This window comes from Corvus cornix, chromosome 5, assembly GCF_000738735.6.
Source record: "Corvus cornix cornix isolate S_Up_H32 chromosome 5, ASM73873v5, whole genome shotgun sequence".
Classification (NCBI taxonomy): Eukaryota; Metazoa; Chordata; class Aves; order Passeriformes; family Corvidae; genus Corvus; species Corvus cornix.
In genome coordinates, this window is record NC_046335.1 from 34194770 (window position 1) to 34212579 (window position 17810).

The 17810-nt window shown below is 47.3% G+C and overlaps 1 protein-coding gene across 2 annotated transcripts in view; it reads left to right on the forward strand.

Moving 5' to 3' along the window:
- The first annotated feature begins 13193 nt into the window (after positions 1–13193).
- Positions 13194–17810, forward strand: part of GALNT16 (polypeptide N-acetylgalactosaminyltransferase 16) — a 74918-nt gene continuing 70301 nt past the window's right edge. For both annotated transcript variants that reach the window (XM_039552513.1, XM_039552514.1), the window contains exon 1: positions 13194–13528. In XM_039552513.1, the coding sequence (XP_039408447.1) occupies positions 13325–13528 (204 nt within the window). In that variant the 5' untranslated portion in view covers positions 13194–13324. The remainder of the gene's footprint in view (positions 13529–17810) is intronic.

Sequence of the window (17810 nt, forward strand, 5' to 3'; positions counted from 1 at the left end):
CTTCCCCGGGAGTCCTGGGAAGATCAAGCAATCTCCTTATCTCAGCAGACATCCCTCCAGGGCAGGGGCTGGGCATCCCCTACATAGAAGAACTGAGTTTGTCTTGTTTAGGCAAAACAAAGAATGGAGGGACGAAGAGGTAAATAAGAAACATACTGTGCTGAAGAGGAGGGGGATTTTTGTGGTGTGCTTTCTAGTCTAGCTAGGATGGAAGGTTATGGACTTAAATGTCAACGATGGAGGTTTGTACTAGTCATGAGGAAAAGCTTCCTTACAGTATGCACTGCTTCATGACACAGGTCACATTGCTTTCTTAGCAGCACACTGACTGGCTCCCCAGCTGCAAGCCATCTGTGCTGCCCACTGACAAACCCAGAGGTGATAAAAACTAAAATATTTTAGCTAACTCTGTCCATGGACATTCTGCTCCCCCACTTGCTATGTGCCCTTCAGTCACCCGCTGCCAAGACAGACATAAAGAGCTTCTCTCTGAACTACTTTAATTAATACGTGCCTGCTCTGGATTTTTATAGCTCTTAAAAAGTAGCTGTGAGTGGTATCTTGTATCAGAGGGAGGTTTTATATCACTGCTGTGAAGCTTGCCTTTGCTACTGCTGAGGAGGTGACCTTGGCACGTGTTCCCTCCCCTTTGCTCTTCACACTATGTGTTAGCACCGCACTTGGCACTTCCAATCAAATGCTTCAAAAAAGCACACAGAAGCCAAATGAGGATTTTTTTTTTAATGCAACTTAGTAGCTTTCAAAAGATCCCAGCTTCCTTGAGAAAAATTACAAAAACAGACCTCGAGACCCAAACAAACTTTCTCTTCCTAAGTATGTGCTCATTTTTTTAAAATCTCAAAATTCACTTAGGGGAGACAATGGAGTCAGTAACCTCACCAGCCTTATTTTTCTGTAAAATTCCTGAGAGTTTGTTGGGGAGATTTCACCACCATCACCACCACCCCATTAAGTTAAATGGAACTGCTGTACAAAGAGACAAATTGTGCTGGAATCAAGATGGGAAATACATGCCAGTAAAACCAGCATGATTTTCTCACTTGTGTCCTGAACAAAGATGAAGGGGAAAGCCTGAAAAATACAATCAACTTGAAGGAAATTGCAAAAGCCATGGGGTGCTGTGTCTTAGGCACACTACAGAAAAAATACCCCATATCATCCATGAGGGAAAGGATAGAGATGTAGGAATTGCTGTGCTGGAAAAAAAAAAATGCTGTGCTGAGGCCAAAGTCTAGTTAGTTCAAGACAGTTTCTCTGACCTTAGTAGTGTGAGCTTGGTTCTCCCCAGATAGTTTGTTTTTCACACTTCATGTTTTCAGGGTGAAAACTGACTGATATTTCCTGTGGTAGTTTGAGGAGAGCTAGGCCAAATTTTTTTAACAAGCCTCCTATCACCAAGACATGTGGTAGTGCCTGCTTTGCTGGGGCTGAGCTGTATGGTCAGCAGGATTTAATTTCACCTTCCCCTCTCGAAATACCCAGCAGTGAATAGACTCTCAATGAGTTGCCTGTCTGAAAAATGTCAGCTAAAGTGACTGCACATGTTTCTGCCAACAAGAAATCCCAAACTGCATTTAGGGTTTGAAGAGGGGGAAGAAAGTCCCTGATGATACAATACTGCTTCAGTTTGCTTCAGAAAGGCTCCTGCACAGAGGAACTGTCAGTTAGTTAACAGAGCATTTTACAAGGAAGAACTTCAAAGTCTTCCCAGGGAGTGAACTTTGAAGTTTTTTTTTCTCTGGCTGACTCTTTGTTTCTTTTAAGGATGGGGGATGCAGAGAGTAATGGTAAACCTAGTGAGAGAGTCTGTGGAATGAAATGCTGGTGTTCAGGCAGATTTGGTGGTAACAAGCTATTTTGCATGTTTTAACCCCTAAGATTCAATGCTCTAGGTGTGCTGATTTGATAAGGAAGAAAGGGCTTCTCCACCCTCCTTCCTGCATTTGTCAGTGGATTGTGGTGATAGTGACATAAAAAGATGTTGGGGAACATTGTCAGAAACACATAACCAGACTTCCCATTTTTAATGTGTGGCAGAGGAGTAGAAACTCATTCTATGCATGTGTGCTAACCTCACTGCTCTGGAGATTGGACATGAAAGACAAGGCATTAGAGCTGCTTTTGTGGTGCTTGCTGCCCCTGCTGAAACTGCCTGCCTATCAACAGCTGCACTGTGTGAACAAGACACTTGCAAGGTAGCTGGATGATGAGCCAGCTGGGGAGATGGACAATAGTGGCAAGGAGACAGATGAGCACGTATCGTTTGTTCAGGCTTGAGGAACACCATGGCTGTGTTCAGCAGTGAAATACTTAAATGTCAATGGTCTTCGCTGGGTGTGGCCTGTTAATGCCCACTGAGATGCATCAAGGGACCTATTTTCTAAGGTAGTGCAGACCATCTGGAGAGGACCCTCTGGATTCATCTGTCTCTGTCATGATAGGCAGAAATTTAGACCTCACTTGCATAGCATTAATTATTATTTTGATTAGAGGTGAACTTTTGGATGGTTTTTTTGTTTGTCTAGCTGAAATGTGACCTGATGCTGTCAAGGGGGGTGCAGAGGCCTGTTATGTGTTTATAGCTCATTCCCCTGGCAATGTAGTGCTATAAACACCTTGAATCTAGCAGCTGTGTCCATCCTGAGGAAGCTGCACTGGTTTAATGCTATCAGTATACGAAAGCAGTATTACTTTTGTATCAACAAGCTCCCTCTCTCTTTTAACAGTGAATAGTAGTAGTAAGTAAGTACATTTTTCTGACAAAAGAGAATAAAAGGCATTAAATCTGTGTGTCTCCACCTCAGGCTCTGGGCTCTGTGCATTTATGCAGTGCTGGCAGCCTGGATTCCTGCTGAGACACAGCAAACTGGTACAAAGGAGCCTGCTAGGGAACTGGGTGCTGGAGTGTCACCAAACTGAAGTGGAAGGTTGTCACATCACTGGGGTCCACCAGGACCGGAGGAGTAAGAGGCAGTACCAGGGAACAGACCTCTTGACTTCAGTCATTGTGGACCTCACAATTTCACCTCCTGCTCCTGTTCCCTGTTAATTTCATATCAAGGAGACCCAAAACACACACAGTGAATGTAGGAAATACATCACTGCTCCTTCCGACAGCTCCCATGGGGTAATCTGTTCTTGTCATTTCTAAAACCTCAAGCCCTTGGGAAGGGGTGCTGCCTCAGTAGCTGAGCTCATGCTTCAGCAGGTGGGTGGTGGTAGGGCATTGCACCTCAAGTACAGCACAGCTGGAATCAGTGTAACAGGGCTGGAAAAAATTATTCCAAAATGCAACAAAATAGTTGGGGGTTGGGGAACAGAAATAGAGTGAGATTGGGGCATTTTGAGGAGATCAAGTTGCTGAACAGGATTTTCAGAGCCACAGCTGATCAGTCTTCAGGGATGGGAGGAAAGTTCTTTCCTTAAGGTGTGTCTCTTGTGTCCCAATTCTTCATTCTGACCTCTCTTGCATCCATAAAGTATATTCTGAATCTTGCTCAAAGCTGTGAAATCTTGACTTCAATAAATCCACATCCAAAGCATGATCCATGGGCTGAGGTGAAGAAATTACAAATTCAGCAGAGATATAAAATTAAAAGTACCATCAAACCCCTCTAAATCTCAATGCACTGGCTATAGCTCATTTATTGACTTCTGCTCAGTCTGAGGGCAAAAAAATGAATGTGCACAGTCTGCCTCAGTTCAGTCCATGGAAGACAGTGCCAGGTCACTGATTTCAGTGTTTTATTAGTGAAAGAACTGCTTCTGAGCCAAAAAAGAATTACAGATTTTGTTATTTATACTGTAGTGGCTGGTGGTCTATGGATGGAAATTTGGGTGAGCCCCAGCTCATGATGAATGGACAATGACCTAATGGTCTGATGTCAACACAAATCATTTCTGTTGCAGATGATTCAAAACAACTTCAGATTTAGATGGATACGGTGCTAGTTTCACCCCAGATAGCAGATGGTCTGTCATCATTTTTCTTCTCCTGTGGGACCTCAGATTCACCAAGTTTTTGTAAGGCACTTTGTTCTGTTTTATCTGCAGTAAGAGCAATCCACCTTCTGTTCTCCCCCTTCTTCCTTACCATACAACTAATGTTCATTCCCTTTTGTAATTGAATTTCTTCCTCTTTACAGCAGACTTGCTCTGAAGCAGCCAATGCAGTACTGAGTGTGCCTGGGAGAGGAACAGCCTCCTGGATTTTCCTTGCAATGCATGGGACGCCTGACTGAGGAATTCCTAGCTTTCTCCAAAAGCACTCCTCTGGTGAGCAGTCTCCTGTTGCACCTCCCTCTGAGACTCTGTGAGGCTGGATTTTAATTTCCAGATCCAACAGATATTTTTCATTGTGACTCCCATTTGACATTCTCATCTTTACTGGTTCAGACCTTCAATTTCCTACTTTCTTGCATCACAGAGGGCCTTCAACCTGTGATATTTAAGTTTTCTATCTAAGGCTAGTTTTCTGCTAGCAAGCAGAAAACACATCTCTTCCTTCACTGTTGATCACACTCACACTTGGATTATTCTAAGTTTTTTTTTTTTTTTTTGATCCAGGTGCTACAAAGAACATGAAGGAGGATCAGGCAGGAGGAGGGAGATGGAAAGAAGTGGAACATTTGTTTTTCCCTATTTAGGGAGGTTGCAGAAGTTCCTGAGGGCTGCAAAGGTGTCAAAGGAAACTCATCCTTCAGAATTTGTTGGGGGCCAAACGACCCTGTGAGACACATCTGTCGTCCTGTTGAGCTCCTCCCTGCACCTGATGATAAAGAGAACCTGGTGCCTCCTTCCCTCTGTGTCTGCTGCGCTCAGCTGCCCCTGGGGGTGCCAAGTAGGGGAGAGCTGCCTCCCATCTCTGGAGACACAGGTACAGGGGCTGATGCTGCCCAGCTGAGGCAGGAACACGGCACATAAGAGCCCATGAAGTGCTGTGATGGTGGAGTCCGAGCTTGCTCTGTGCTGGAGTTGGGACAAAGTCTGCCTGGCTGAGCCAGCTGCTTGGAGCAGACAAAAAGCCAGGCAATGAAGCAGGAAAGACCAGTATGACACTTATGCATGGTAGCTTAACTGTTGGCAGGCTGAGATTGCATGTGCTGTACATGGGGCTTTAAAGCTTGGACCTATTGATACGGTTATTTTTGTCTGTATAGATTTTACTGCAGTAAAAGAACCTGTAAGTGTTCTTCAGTATGCCATTAAGAAATATGGTTATAATTGTTGCACAGAGCCTTTTTCATCCTCTGTCTGTGGGGAAAGGCATGCTGCAGTGGACACATTTATAAAGGAATTAGTTTAGATGTGGCACATTTCTTGGATCTTGCTGTGACTTTCAAACAGAAATGGTTAGGCTTGCAATGGTTCTCATCTCCTGTGGGAGATATTTTCCTCATCTTCAGCCAGCACCAGGGAAAGTGGTGTCTGCTGCAAACTTGAGTTAGACTTGGAACTAATCTAAGGGTGTGAAACACATGTGCATGCCTGTATATGCATGTCATGATGTATCTCTGCATCTGAAAATGCTGCAGTGATGTGCTGAGCATCTCTGCAGACATGCAAGTGTTCAAATGAAAGAATACCACTTCCATTCACAGTGGCTTAAGCATTTTCTCCCATTTCTCACTCCTCTTTCTGGCTGCTGTGCTCCACAGTGACAGCTCTTCATTGCCAAACCATGCATTCAGGTACTGAAGATAATTATGAGGAAAAATAAGGGGACATTTTTTAAACAGTGAATTTTTTTACTTTGTAATTCCCATCCCCCCTTCTATGCCAAAGTGGTGGAGGCCATTTTGTTCAGCACATCTAAAGCTTTTACCTTTAAGGGGGGATAAAAATAGTTGTTCTAAAATGTGAATATTTAAAGAAGTACTTTCTAAAGTCATGAAAAGGACAGCAGCTCAGTTTCTTCAAGAGCTTCAGAATAATTTAGCAGCATGTTTGTGGAAGCCTAGCAATACCTGGATTGCTGTTTATAGAGAGGGATGCTGCCAGGCTCAGACTGTGTACCTTATTCTTCAACCAGAAGTGGTGTCATACTGAGAGACTTGTCTGTGTGTAGCCCTGTGAAGCCCCTGGTGCTTTCCAGACTGACATAGCTGCTTGCTGGCCTGCTGCAGGCCAGCAGTTCTTACTGGTTGCTATTCCACCCAGGCTGTCATTTCAATAAATATTCTTGCCATCCTTGATGTCTACTTCACCCACCTCCCTGGAAGTAAAGATGTTCCAGCAGAACAAGTTGGAAATGGTAGAAATTTATAAATATTTAATATTACATTGATCTGCCTGGACTATGCTCCTGACATTACAGGGATGCCTGATATTCTCTGAACTCCAACCCCTTCCCTGGCTATTTTACACATTCCTGTTGCCACCTGGAGATGGACCTGGATCCCAGTAGGCAGATTATGGCATCAGGCTCACTGCAACAGCACTGCAGTGCCTCTGGAGTTGACTGATCATGGCTCCTATTTCTGGCTTCCCTTCAGCCTGGAGTTTCTCATGCTTAGTGCCAGGGCTGGAATGTTTTGGAAAGTTTTCCATTAATTATCCAAGCTATTTTCAGTAATAGAGCTTCAAAAATAAATACATTGCTGTGATTTTTAGGAAAGTTAAACATTTTTCATTGCGCTCTATTCAAACCCAGTCTGCTGGGCAGGGTGCAAGCTCCTTTTATGGGATGTGTGAGAAACTGGGTTGGATGTTTTTCACAGGTTATTTCCCAGGTTGTTGTGTGTTCACATGAAATTCCTCTGTAGTGGAAGACAGGAGTTTCATCATTTTGCCAGATGAGCATTTCAAACTGCTTCTCCTTTGCAGCCAAGAGGACTGTTAGGAGTTATGAGCACTAACCTGGTAGCTACACTGAGCTGTAAAAGCTTTGAATTTCTATGAGGATTAAATTGCAGTTCAGGCCACAGTCACCACTGTGATGGGATGCCAGTAAAGGAGAGCAAATTGTCATCAGATCGTAATAAAAAAAGATTTTATTGTTAATTAATTCTGAGCACCAGAAAAAGCGCTTTGTAGGTTCTTTGTGGTGGTTTGGACGGACGGTCGGGACGGATGGAGATCTCTAGAGTCTGATCTTTGAACATGTGGTTTATTGCAAAGGGTGTGGGTATAGGGGCACTGCTCAGAGCTGCCAGACTCAGCTCGGAGCAGGCCCAAGAGAGCAAGAGAGTAAGCAGGTAAGAGAGAGAGAGAGCGAGAGCAAAGAGAGTGAAGAAGAAGTGATGAGAATAGAATGGAATGGACTGGTGAAGTCCTGGTTACAATACAATAAATCATCTTCTGTACTGAATATTCTAATTGTCACTAACCAATCTAATACAAGATACAAATCCTATAGGATTTACATACAGCCTATAAGAGTTCTTATATTACCATAGAGTGTTACATCTTAACTTCTAAAAACTACTCTTTGGACCCCTTCTGCTGAGCTAGTAGGGTCTGCTCTGACCCTTGGACCTGTTTGCAAGCAGAGGGTATTGTTCCATCAAGAGGGGATTACCTTCAGTTGGCCATACCATTGTTTTCCAGTTGTTCAGTAACTAAGACTTGGTATTTCAAAAGTGGCTTTCATTTCGATGTCGCCTGTAGTTTTCACATTCCCAAAATCTTTTGTCAGGCAACCATATTTATAAGGCTTTCCTGTTTCATCTTCCCCAACATCGCTTTAACCATGAAGGTGGAAAATAAATCTGTGTCCTAGAAAAGATGCGGCAGGGAAGTGAAGCAAATGACTTGGCGTGAGAAAAGGAGATAAGTAAATGGGAGGGAGAGCAAAAGTTTGTATCAGGCTCATAAAGTGAATCAGGTTGATTATATATGGATCTTCTAGTTAATAAGTTGTGTTAATATGTAATTATTACTAGTTAAATATTTATTCTGTTTCTACACTTTTAAAAGATTATATGAACTTAGAGCATTTTTTCTGGGCTATTATCATTCCTGCCTGATTCTACCATAACTCCTCTCCTCACTAAGGCCCACCTTGTCTTGTGGGGCCAGACAGGTGGGTTACCTGGTTTAGAGGGGATTAATGGCACCATCTCCCATCCTAAATCCCAGCCAAACACTCTGAAGGCTTTCCTGGCTTGTACACACTGTCAAAGCAGATTCATCTTGCCACTGTTAGCCTTTTAGCAGATGTTTTTCTCTTCATATTTGAAGAGCACCAGTGCAAGGGGGAACCGTTAATTACAGCTTATTGTGAATTCTTCTCTTTGTTCTAATTTCCTTAAGAAACATGCTCATGAAAGTAATGTTAAGATTACAGTGACCTTAACAGCACTTAAGACAATGTCTAATTGTACAATTTAAACAAATGAAATTCTGGTTTCCAGTTAACTCTGTGCTATTTGCCTTAATGTGGTTCTGAGTCACTGCCCTCTACCACCTTACTTGTTTGCATGCTAGCCAGAAACAAGGGCCCAGAAGACATTTCTGTCCTGGTCAGCATATATGACACCCCAAACACCTTATCTTCTGTTAAACGCAGAACTAATTGGCATCCACCATCTGTACCTGTTCTGACTGGGCATCAGGATAAATTAAGCCTCTCCTAGGGGGAGTAATTTATCTGACTGGCCTTTTTATGGTGCCTATGGCAGTAAAGGGCTAGAGACTACTTGAACAGTGTCTAGGTCTAGGCAGGGCATGATCAAGACAAGCTGTTGGATTTTGGTGCACCTTGTGGTTTCCCAGTGATGTCTGAGGCCAGGGATGTGGAGGGTAATATATGAGGCACAGCAATATGGATTTTCAGAAGCCAACACACATTCTCATGCCCTCTGACCAGTATGAGAAAGCTTTTTCAGACAAGGAGAGTACTTCAGACAGTGTAGAAATTTGGCCGGTGTAGATGAGTAATGCAGATAACATTTTTCTTTTTCTTTTCAACAGCTGCATGGTGGAGGATGATGGCACACACTGTCATCTTGGCATTACAGTATGGGTGAACATGTCTCAGAGGTTTATAGGGGTAAGGTCCAGATCTGGATGAAGAGCATGGTGAGATGTCATGGTCAGACTGTCAGAGGTGCCTCTCATCCATTACAGGGAAAGAACTTCAGTTCTTTCTACCTATTGAAACAAACGTTTTCCCTTTTCACTCTTTTTCCTGAATTGAAATCAGGGATGACCTGTGAGTCCTCTCCCTTCAATGCGTAAATTGCTTTCACCCACTCCTACCAACCTCTTCCTGACTCGGAAGCAGACCACTGCCCCAGCTTGGGAAAAGGTCAGGACTTCACCAGGGAGGGTGACTGTCTAACCTTGAGGTGGGTCAAAGGAAAGAGTCGCTTGATGGCAGCAAGTTCAGAGAAAACCATCCTATGATGTCTCACCTCCTTCACACCCTGCTCCGCCCATGCAGGAGGAGCTATCTGAAGAGTAATCTTTTGTGAAAAATCCCTGGAAAGTCCCTGAACTGGGACTGCTCTTCCCTAGATGCAAGGTGGAGCTCAGCTCTTGGCTGGCTGTGGGCAAGCAGAGCTGCCTCTCTCTGAGCAAGTCTTCTCATCCCATCTCATCACCATAACATGTTATTCTCATTTCTCTCTGGAGCATGACCTGCTTCAGCCCCTGAATGCTAATGCTAATTTTCTTCAAATGTTCTTAGCTAAACTCTGGATGAATTTACTCGAACAGTTTCCAGAGTCAAGACAGACCTTATGTTCATGTTTCAGATGGCACTTCCTTGCCTGGAGGCCACAAATAGAGCAGACCTGACTTCTCAGATCAGAGTAGTGCTACAAAAAATCTTTTGGTGTTCTCCAGATGTTTCACAGTTGAAAGCTCAGCCACGTTTTAAGTCAGATGACAGCAAAAACATGCACTGTGTCTCACCATAACTATAAAGCAGCCAAACTTCATTTTTCTGGAGACAAATCTCTGGATGATGCTTGTCTTTTCCCCTGCCATAACAATCATCTCAATTTTATCTGGGCAATTTGAAACACCACATCTGTTCGCCTAGATGATGTGACCTAAGCTGTCAGCCGAAGACAAAACTAGCTTCTCAAGAGCACCTTTCGATATTCATGGCCTTAGGAGATCTCTTTTCATTGAAGGTGATACTGGTTAGGGCCTTGGTGTTTATAAATAAAATAAGGTTCTCATACCCCCCACAAAATTCTCCTTTTAGCTGGTTATATTCTTCCTCTTGTTCTGTATCTTTATTATTCACCAAATACTTAGTTTATGCTTATGCTAAAAAAACAGCTGCCTGGGTTATCATGAGGTCCCTTATTCCACTGTACAAAGTTTGTCACAAAATAAGAAAAGACTTAACATCTCTATGATTGAACTGAAAAAGCACAAATGTGGTGATAAGATCCCATAATTCTGCTGTGGGGTTTGTATAATCTTGATTTGTTTATTTTATTATATTATGTTTCTCAGGTCACTTCTCTTAGGGCATTTATTGAATTAGTTGATGCTTTTGCAAAGATCAGCACTGAAGTATTTATTATCGCTGTTAATATTCATTGTATGTCTACATTGCCAGTTGTGTGGTGTAGAGATCCCCATGCCAGACTGCTTCTGGTATTCTTTTCTCTGATGGGCTGGTTCTAAAATCTGCATGCAGCATTGCAGCTTACAGTACAGCTATACCTGAACTGAACAATTTATATTGTCAGAGATCCCTGTAGAACGTAAGGTTAGAAGTGTGTTGTCTTTTAAAAGAAAGTTGAGATTCTGGAGCAAAGCTCGGTGGTCAGAGATTAAATCATTGCAAGTTCTGGCTGCAGGAAATGGAACCGTCAGTACCAATAGCTCAGACCTGTGAGCTGGTGATCCTACAGTGAGGTATTTGGGCCTTGGAGATGAAACATCACTGCAGAGATGCTTTCAAAGCATGTGGAAGCCTGGTGTGTCCCTCTTCTGCTGGAGCTGTGCTGAAGGTCCTGTCTCCTTCAGGTCAGATAGCTCTACTGCCCCAACCAGCACCTCCTAACACTCTTCAGCTCAAATAGGTCCCAAAGCTTAGGCAACATAAATGAAAGACCCCTGCAAATCTGGTTTGTCTGTGCTGAACTGGATCTGCTGGCATGGTGAGCTGATCTGCCACCAGCTCTGCAGGTGGGTAACACAGCTTTTGCTGTGCCCTTCACTGGGATTGTGGGCTAGAGCAGAGCTTCCCTACCCAGCACTCTGAATGTGTTTCTGCAGGAACAGACCCTGCTTTCTAGTGCTGATTCCTGGAGGGAGAGGAGAGTAAAAACAACTGCCCCCTAGAAGAAAGACCTCTTGACCTGGCTTCTGTTTGGGGTTCTGCTGAAGCTTGCCTACAGAGCACTCTGCTCATTTCTGACACTTCCCTACAAGCCTTCCCTTGAGAGGCAATAGTGATTGCATGGCAGCTTATAGGGTGTGCTAGCAGGGTTAGGAAGAAAATTAATGGCTGCAGTGGAAAGGGGAAGCAGCGTGCTTGGGAGAGCAGGAGAAGGCAGTCTGTTTAGTTCAAGTTTTGGGGCAGAGGATTTTCTCCTGTTTCACACACAAGTCTCCACTGCTGTTTGTGATTTGCTTTTCTGTAGTGAATGCCACCAAAAGGTGAGAAAGACTAAGAAGGAATCAAGCATAGTCTGGTATGATCTGCACAGTGGTGACAGAAAAGACAGTCTGCCTGGCTCTGCTGTCACAGGAACATGAACACACCTTATTCCCTGTCTTCCTCTTCTCTGAGTGCTTGGAACAGATCCTCTGCCTCTCTTCATGTCCCTCTGCAGCCCAGGCAACTGCTGAATCCAAACCCACACAAGAGAGCAGATGCTCTTTTTCCACTAAGACTGTGAAAGAGATTGAAAATAGTGGGAGCCCAGCCTCTGGGCCGGACAGCTTAGACTATCTATGTTTTTGTTGATCCCTTGGAGGACTTTGTTTTTGCCTTAAATGTCTCAAACTTCCCCTTGCCACTGACTATGACTAGTCAGCCTGGGAAGCTGTGTGTGGTTGTCAGGTCATTGGGAAAAGTACCTAGGAGGATGTGAGATGCTTTCTAACATTTTCTACATCAGGCGTGCAGTGTGCTTAGCAGGGAGGCTGATGTGCAGCCATGCTGCAGCCCTGGGAGGTGGTAGTCCTAAAAACAACATTCTGCCCTGAGTGCCCACAGAACAAGTCTGACAAATGAATTTTGTACTGTGCTGTACTTCTGGAAACAAGCAGTGAGCAGGTAAATCTCAAAGGGCAATTTAGAAGGGCAGGTTGCAGTTACACTTAGAGGAATTTGGTCAGGAGGAAAGTAGGGCAAAAAGTTATTTAGAAGCCCTGATGACATTTTCCGTACTGTAATGCAAATACTCTAATCCCCTCATCAGGTGCCTTGGAAGCACCTTTGTTTTCTAAACATTTGTTTTCCCTGGTAAGTTTTCTCGGTACCTCCTCCTGCTCTTGCAAACCTTTAAGCCATAGTTGCACAGCAGCTGCACTGTGCCTAAATGTCACTTGGTTTCACTAGCTGCACGCTCTGTTGTTTTCAAGCTGCCCGCAGGGCAGGATTCAGTAAGCTTTTTACCACTACAGCTTTAGCAGTGCCCTGTGATGTGGAATTGTATCATCGTTGCCTCTCCACTGCCATGCTTGTCCTCCCACAGGGCTTGAAAGGCCTCGAGGCTGTGGCGCTGGCCCAGGCGCCCAGCCCTTGTGCCCGTCCGTGACTGTTGCGTGTGGCAGCAATGGGAGCAGGTGCTTGAGCAGCTCCATTGTCAGCCCGAGAGCCTTGCTCCCGTGAAGCACCATAGCTTCAGTGGGAGATGGGCTCATCTCCACGGCGCGGGTGTCTAGATCCTGTGTGCCGTGGGCTGCCACGGTGGCCGCCTGCCTTACGGGCACGACCATGGCAGTACAGACACGAGTCCCACCGAGGCAGCGGTGCAGGAGGGCAGGCTGCTGTGCTGCCCGCGTCCCAGCAGCCATCTCCTGAGGCTCAACCCGTGTCACTCGCTCCCCTCCACGGGGGCCCCGCCGCCCCGTCCCCGCTGCAGCTGCGGCGCCGAGCGCATCCCCGTCGGCAGCCGGCCCCCGCTCCCCGCTCCCCGCGCCGGCCAGGCCGGGAGGAGGAGGAGCAGGAGGAGGCGCGGAGCCCTCCGCCCCCTGCGGCGGAGCGGGCGAGGCGTTAGGACCCGGCGGCGGCGGCTGGGCGGTGCGGGGCCGGGGCCGGGGCCGGAGCGGTGCGGGGCGGGGGAGCCGCGCCACCGCCTCCTCCTCTCCTCCTCTTCTCTCCTTCCTCCCGCAGCCGCCCCTGCCCGTCCAGGCGGCGCTCCCAGGCTCCCCCGGGGCTCTCGGCATGAGGAGGATCAGGGCCAATGCCATCGCCATCCTGACCGTCGCCTGGATCCTGGGCACTTTCTACTACTTATGGCAGGACAACAAGCCCCGCTCGGCGGCTGCCGGCAGGTCCGCCGGAGGCGGTAGCGGCGGCGCCCGGAGCGGGCAGAGGGCGGCCGGCAGGCTGGAGCTGCGCCGGGAGGAGAGGACCATCCCCCTTATCGTGAGTGAGCGGCGGCCGCCAGCATCCCGTCCTGCCGCGGCGGGGAGGATGCTCGGGAAGGGAGCGGCCGCGGCGGGCGCGGGGTGCGCCGGCGGAGGGCTGCGCTTTGCCTTCGGGTTGCTTTCTGTTTATTTTAGCATTCGTGCTTGTCACCATGGCAGCCGCTACAATCGGGGAGCAGGGTGGGCACTCTCGGGGGAATAGAGTAATGCCGTAGGTAAAGTGTTCGCGAGTTGTCTCCGCCGCTCTCAGCCCGGGCTCTGCTCCTCCGGCTTGAGAGCGGCTGCCCTTGACCGGGAAAAAAGGCGGGTGAAACAGCTGGAAGGTTTTTGGTTCGCGTTCAGGAGACGCACACATACAGATATGTACAGACACATGTATGTGATCACAGTGCTTTCCCGTCAGGACCAGCTGAGAGCCATGACCTCTCTCAAGCCCTTCCTCCGGCCAGCCGGGCTCTGAGCATCGGGCCGGGGGAACGCGAGTGGCACTTGCAGAGGGGGACTGTACAGCTGGTACCAACCTCTGCCTCGGTCCCCTCCGCTTGGTTGCCAGTGGGGGACCTGGGCGCCACTCGGGAGTTTTGTCTCTTTTAAGCCAGAGACAGCAGTCTGAGTCGGGCTCAGGCTAGGGTTTGGGCAGGGAGATGGCGGGAGCCCCCAGGGCTCCTTCCTAACCCGAGGGGTGGTAGCGGTGCCCTGATGTGCTACTTTAGTTTTGTTGAAAGCTCCACACTCTGCCCTCCCTGGGTATCTGTGGGCTCGGTAGGGGGATAAAATTGAGCTCCCCTCTTAAGGATGATGAGGACCTTTCTGCTCTGTCCGTGGGGGTGATTTGTCCTCCCTTCAGCCTGTATAATAGCATCAATAAAGCTCTCCCAACTCTAGGCAATCTCTTCATAAAAAATAAATCAGCCCCTGGAGCAAGAAGTGGCCCAGCAATACCATTCCCAGGAGTGATCCAGCTGAAGCTGTTCGGGAACTGCACTGTGTGTCACTCTTTGGCTGTGAATCCATTTGTCAGCTGGTTACGCACACACGGAAGCGAACAAAAGCAGCAGCCCGGTCAGAGTCGGATCAGGGGCCAGCCGCCAGGGCTGCCCGCTCCCCTCCTTGGCTGGCACTGGGATTTTTTTGGCCCGTGTCTTGCTTTTCTTCACTTGTAAAGTGGGAATGGGAGGTGTGTGTATGCGTGTTTGGGAAGCCTTGTGAATGTTTGGAAAATGCTGTCAGAGCAGTCCCAGCCCTCAGGCAGCAGAGTGGAAACCCTTCAGCTGAGCCCCTTGGCCGTTGCTTGCAGCTGCTGAAACTCCAAAGTCAAAGCTGAGGCTCTTGGGCAGAGCACTTAGGTTATTTGCAGCTCGCTAGGGCCGGGGACTGCTGGCAGGTCAGGCTGCTCTGCTGTGAGACCCTCTGTGGAGTAGGACTGTGGGAATGAGTACAGTGAGGAGCTCTGCGAGTGCTGTTATTGCTGCAGCCCTTTGGGTGTGCTGGGAAACGCTCTCAGGCTGGCCAGGGCTGAGTTGAACAAACGGGGGATTTGGAGCACTCCTGCTTTTGATTCCACCTTAGTGGCAGAGGAAGCTGCCCCTGAGCCTCTAGCAGTTTTATTTCTCTGTTGCCCTGCTTATCCCTTCTGGTTTTTTATAGCATTTACTTTACTCCCTCTCAGAGGGCTTGTGAGGTTACATGAATCCATATTGCCTGCAAGCATCTTAAAATCCTGGTGAGGAGGATGCTGTGGCAGTGCTGCACGTTGTTATATTGCTGCTGTTTGGGGGGAGGCAGTATGTGCTCATGGCTAACCACAAAGCCTCTCCTTACAAGATACAGTGTCACGCAACAGCCACTCCAAATCTGGTCCTGCTCTCAAAACAGTGTAAATCATCCCAACTCTGCTCCATGCCCAAAATCCCTTAGCAAGGAAATATAATCATCTTTTGTGTCTCCTGTCCCTGTGTAACTGAGGTCCCAGGATGTGCCAGCCCTCCCAGTAGGGCTCCCAGGTGTCTCTGAGATGAAGGAGGACCCTCTCCTGATGCACTTGGCAGTGGGGCTTGGTGGAAATATCACATCCTGACCTGCCATGATGTATTTGCATAGAGAAGGGAAACGTAGAGAAATAGGAAGGGTTTGTGGAGTTTGGGCTTTCCCTCATGCATGCAGGTTCCCAGGGGTTTGGTGGGTTGCCATGAGAGGCAAGGTGGTAAAATGCAGTATGTCTACTCCTGTAACTATGCAGTGCTATGGCTGTGGGGTGCCTAACAGGCTTAGCAGTGATGTGTGCAAGGAGCTGTCCCAGCCTTGGCCTCTGCCTGCGCTGCTGGGGCAGAAGCAGGGAAGTGACTGCAGGTGGGCACAGTGTGGGAAGGTTGGTGGCGGTCTGGGGACAGCACTGTCCCCCAGGGCATGGCATGTAGCAGGGTCTGAGCAGTGGGTCTTGTGGTCTGAGCTGCGTGTGTGAGCCTGAGGGCTGGTCAGGCCGGGGCAGTAGCTGTGCGGACGGTCCCCAGCATGTGGCCGGCTTTGTCCCTGGCTGCACGGCGTGTGGGCGGCAGCACAGCCCACCTCCCGCTCCCAGCCAGGACGAGAAATGTGCCAGTTCTAGTGCCCCACTGGAGAAATAATGGATCTAGAGAAGCAGCTGTCCTTTGGCAGCACAGAGCCCTCAACCCTGAGTTAATTCCCCTCGAAGTTAGATTATTTGACTTAATGTATAATGGCAGTCATGTATATGGGGAGGTGTGCCTGTGCTCCACCTGCTCCTCTATCCCTTGGCTTTCTGCAGAGCCACTGAGACAAGCTGCCTATTTTGATCCAGCTTCTGGTTTCCTCTGCTCTGCATGAGTGATGGTGTTGGAGTTCAGGTTTGGGATCATCTGCAATTAAGGGTGACTCATGTGACTTATGGGTCTCTGGAAAAATATTTCTTCAGTTTTCTAAAATTGGCTGCTTTTGTGTCTGGGAAAAATAAGAAAATCTTTCTTTTGGATGAGCAAGTCCAAGAGTTCTGCTCTTGCATCTATGCTATGACATTTCAAATCCTGGGCAAGTGAAGGTGTATTGCATGGGTTTAAAAACTGAAGTGCTTTCTGGGCTTGCGTTTTACTTCTTTATTCTCTCTTAATGTGAAGAGTAAAAATCACTTTAGGTAAACAGTCAATTGCAAGTCTCAGCTTGAAACTGTTTTTTATTTGTTGACCTCATATTTATTAGCACAACTTTGAACTTAAAATCTGATTCCTGGAGTCATCCAGGGAAACCTTTGAATATTTAAGCTGGGGCATGGAGCTGTCAGAGATCAGTGTCCCAGAAACAGCTTGTGCATTAATAGTGATCCTGCAGATATCTGCTTTATATATAGAAATCTTGACATGTGGTCTCTCTGCAATAGGCTCTTCATAAACAGGCTCTACAGATGCTTGAAATGAAAATTCAGAAATTGGTAAATGGCAGGGCTCACTTGGTGATATGCTGAGCCCTGCATGCTTCCCCTTCCACTTACCACAGAGGGTAGAAACACAAGCAAGTATCACACTCCTAGAAATGCATTTTTCCTCTGGAGCACAGCATAGTTTCATATCGATTAGAAGGAGCCCTGAGACCTCTGATAGTTGCTTTGTGTGTTTTTGGAAGATGAACTTATTCCCTGGACTCTTTTCTGTCCCTCCCTAGCAAAAGGTTGTCTCATGTCTCCAGGAAATTTCCAAAGGCCAGAAGCTGTGCCATGTGTCTTTGGAAGGGTTTTGGCATCGTTCCTGCACTGTGTACTGGTGGTTAATTGTTCGCCATGTGCTGCTTATGTGCTTTAGTATGGCACTGATGAGCAGGGCCCAGGGCTGTGCTCTTCCCTGCCTAAAGACTGCAGCATGGGAAGCTCACCCAGCATACTTGTGTCCCAGTGAAGAGAGCGAGGCCATTGCTGCAGTGTGGGCAAAGCTTGTTAGTGAGAGGGATGGTTGGTAGGCAGCTTTGAAAGAGACATTTTTCTGTTGGCTGACTGTGAGCTGAGGGTGGGAGTATTTGCTCCTATTCCCTAGTCAAAAGCGGGATGTGAAGCTGCCCACAGGGTTCTTCAGCTTGCTGTCTTCTCTGGGGTGGCAGGAAAGCAGCAACACGCCTGGAAGTTGGAGACAGAATAGTGTCCTTATCTAAATGCTCTGACTTGTGTTAGGCTGATGCCCAGCTGCTCTTTGGAGCAGGTACGATGCCTCTTATCTTTGTCAATTGCTCTTTGGAGCCGGTATGTTGTCTCTTGTCTTCATCCTGCCAACTTTTATGAC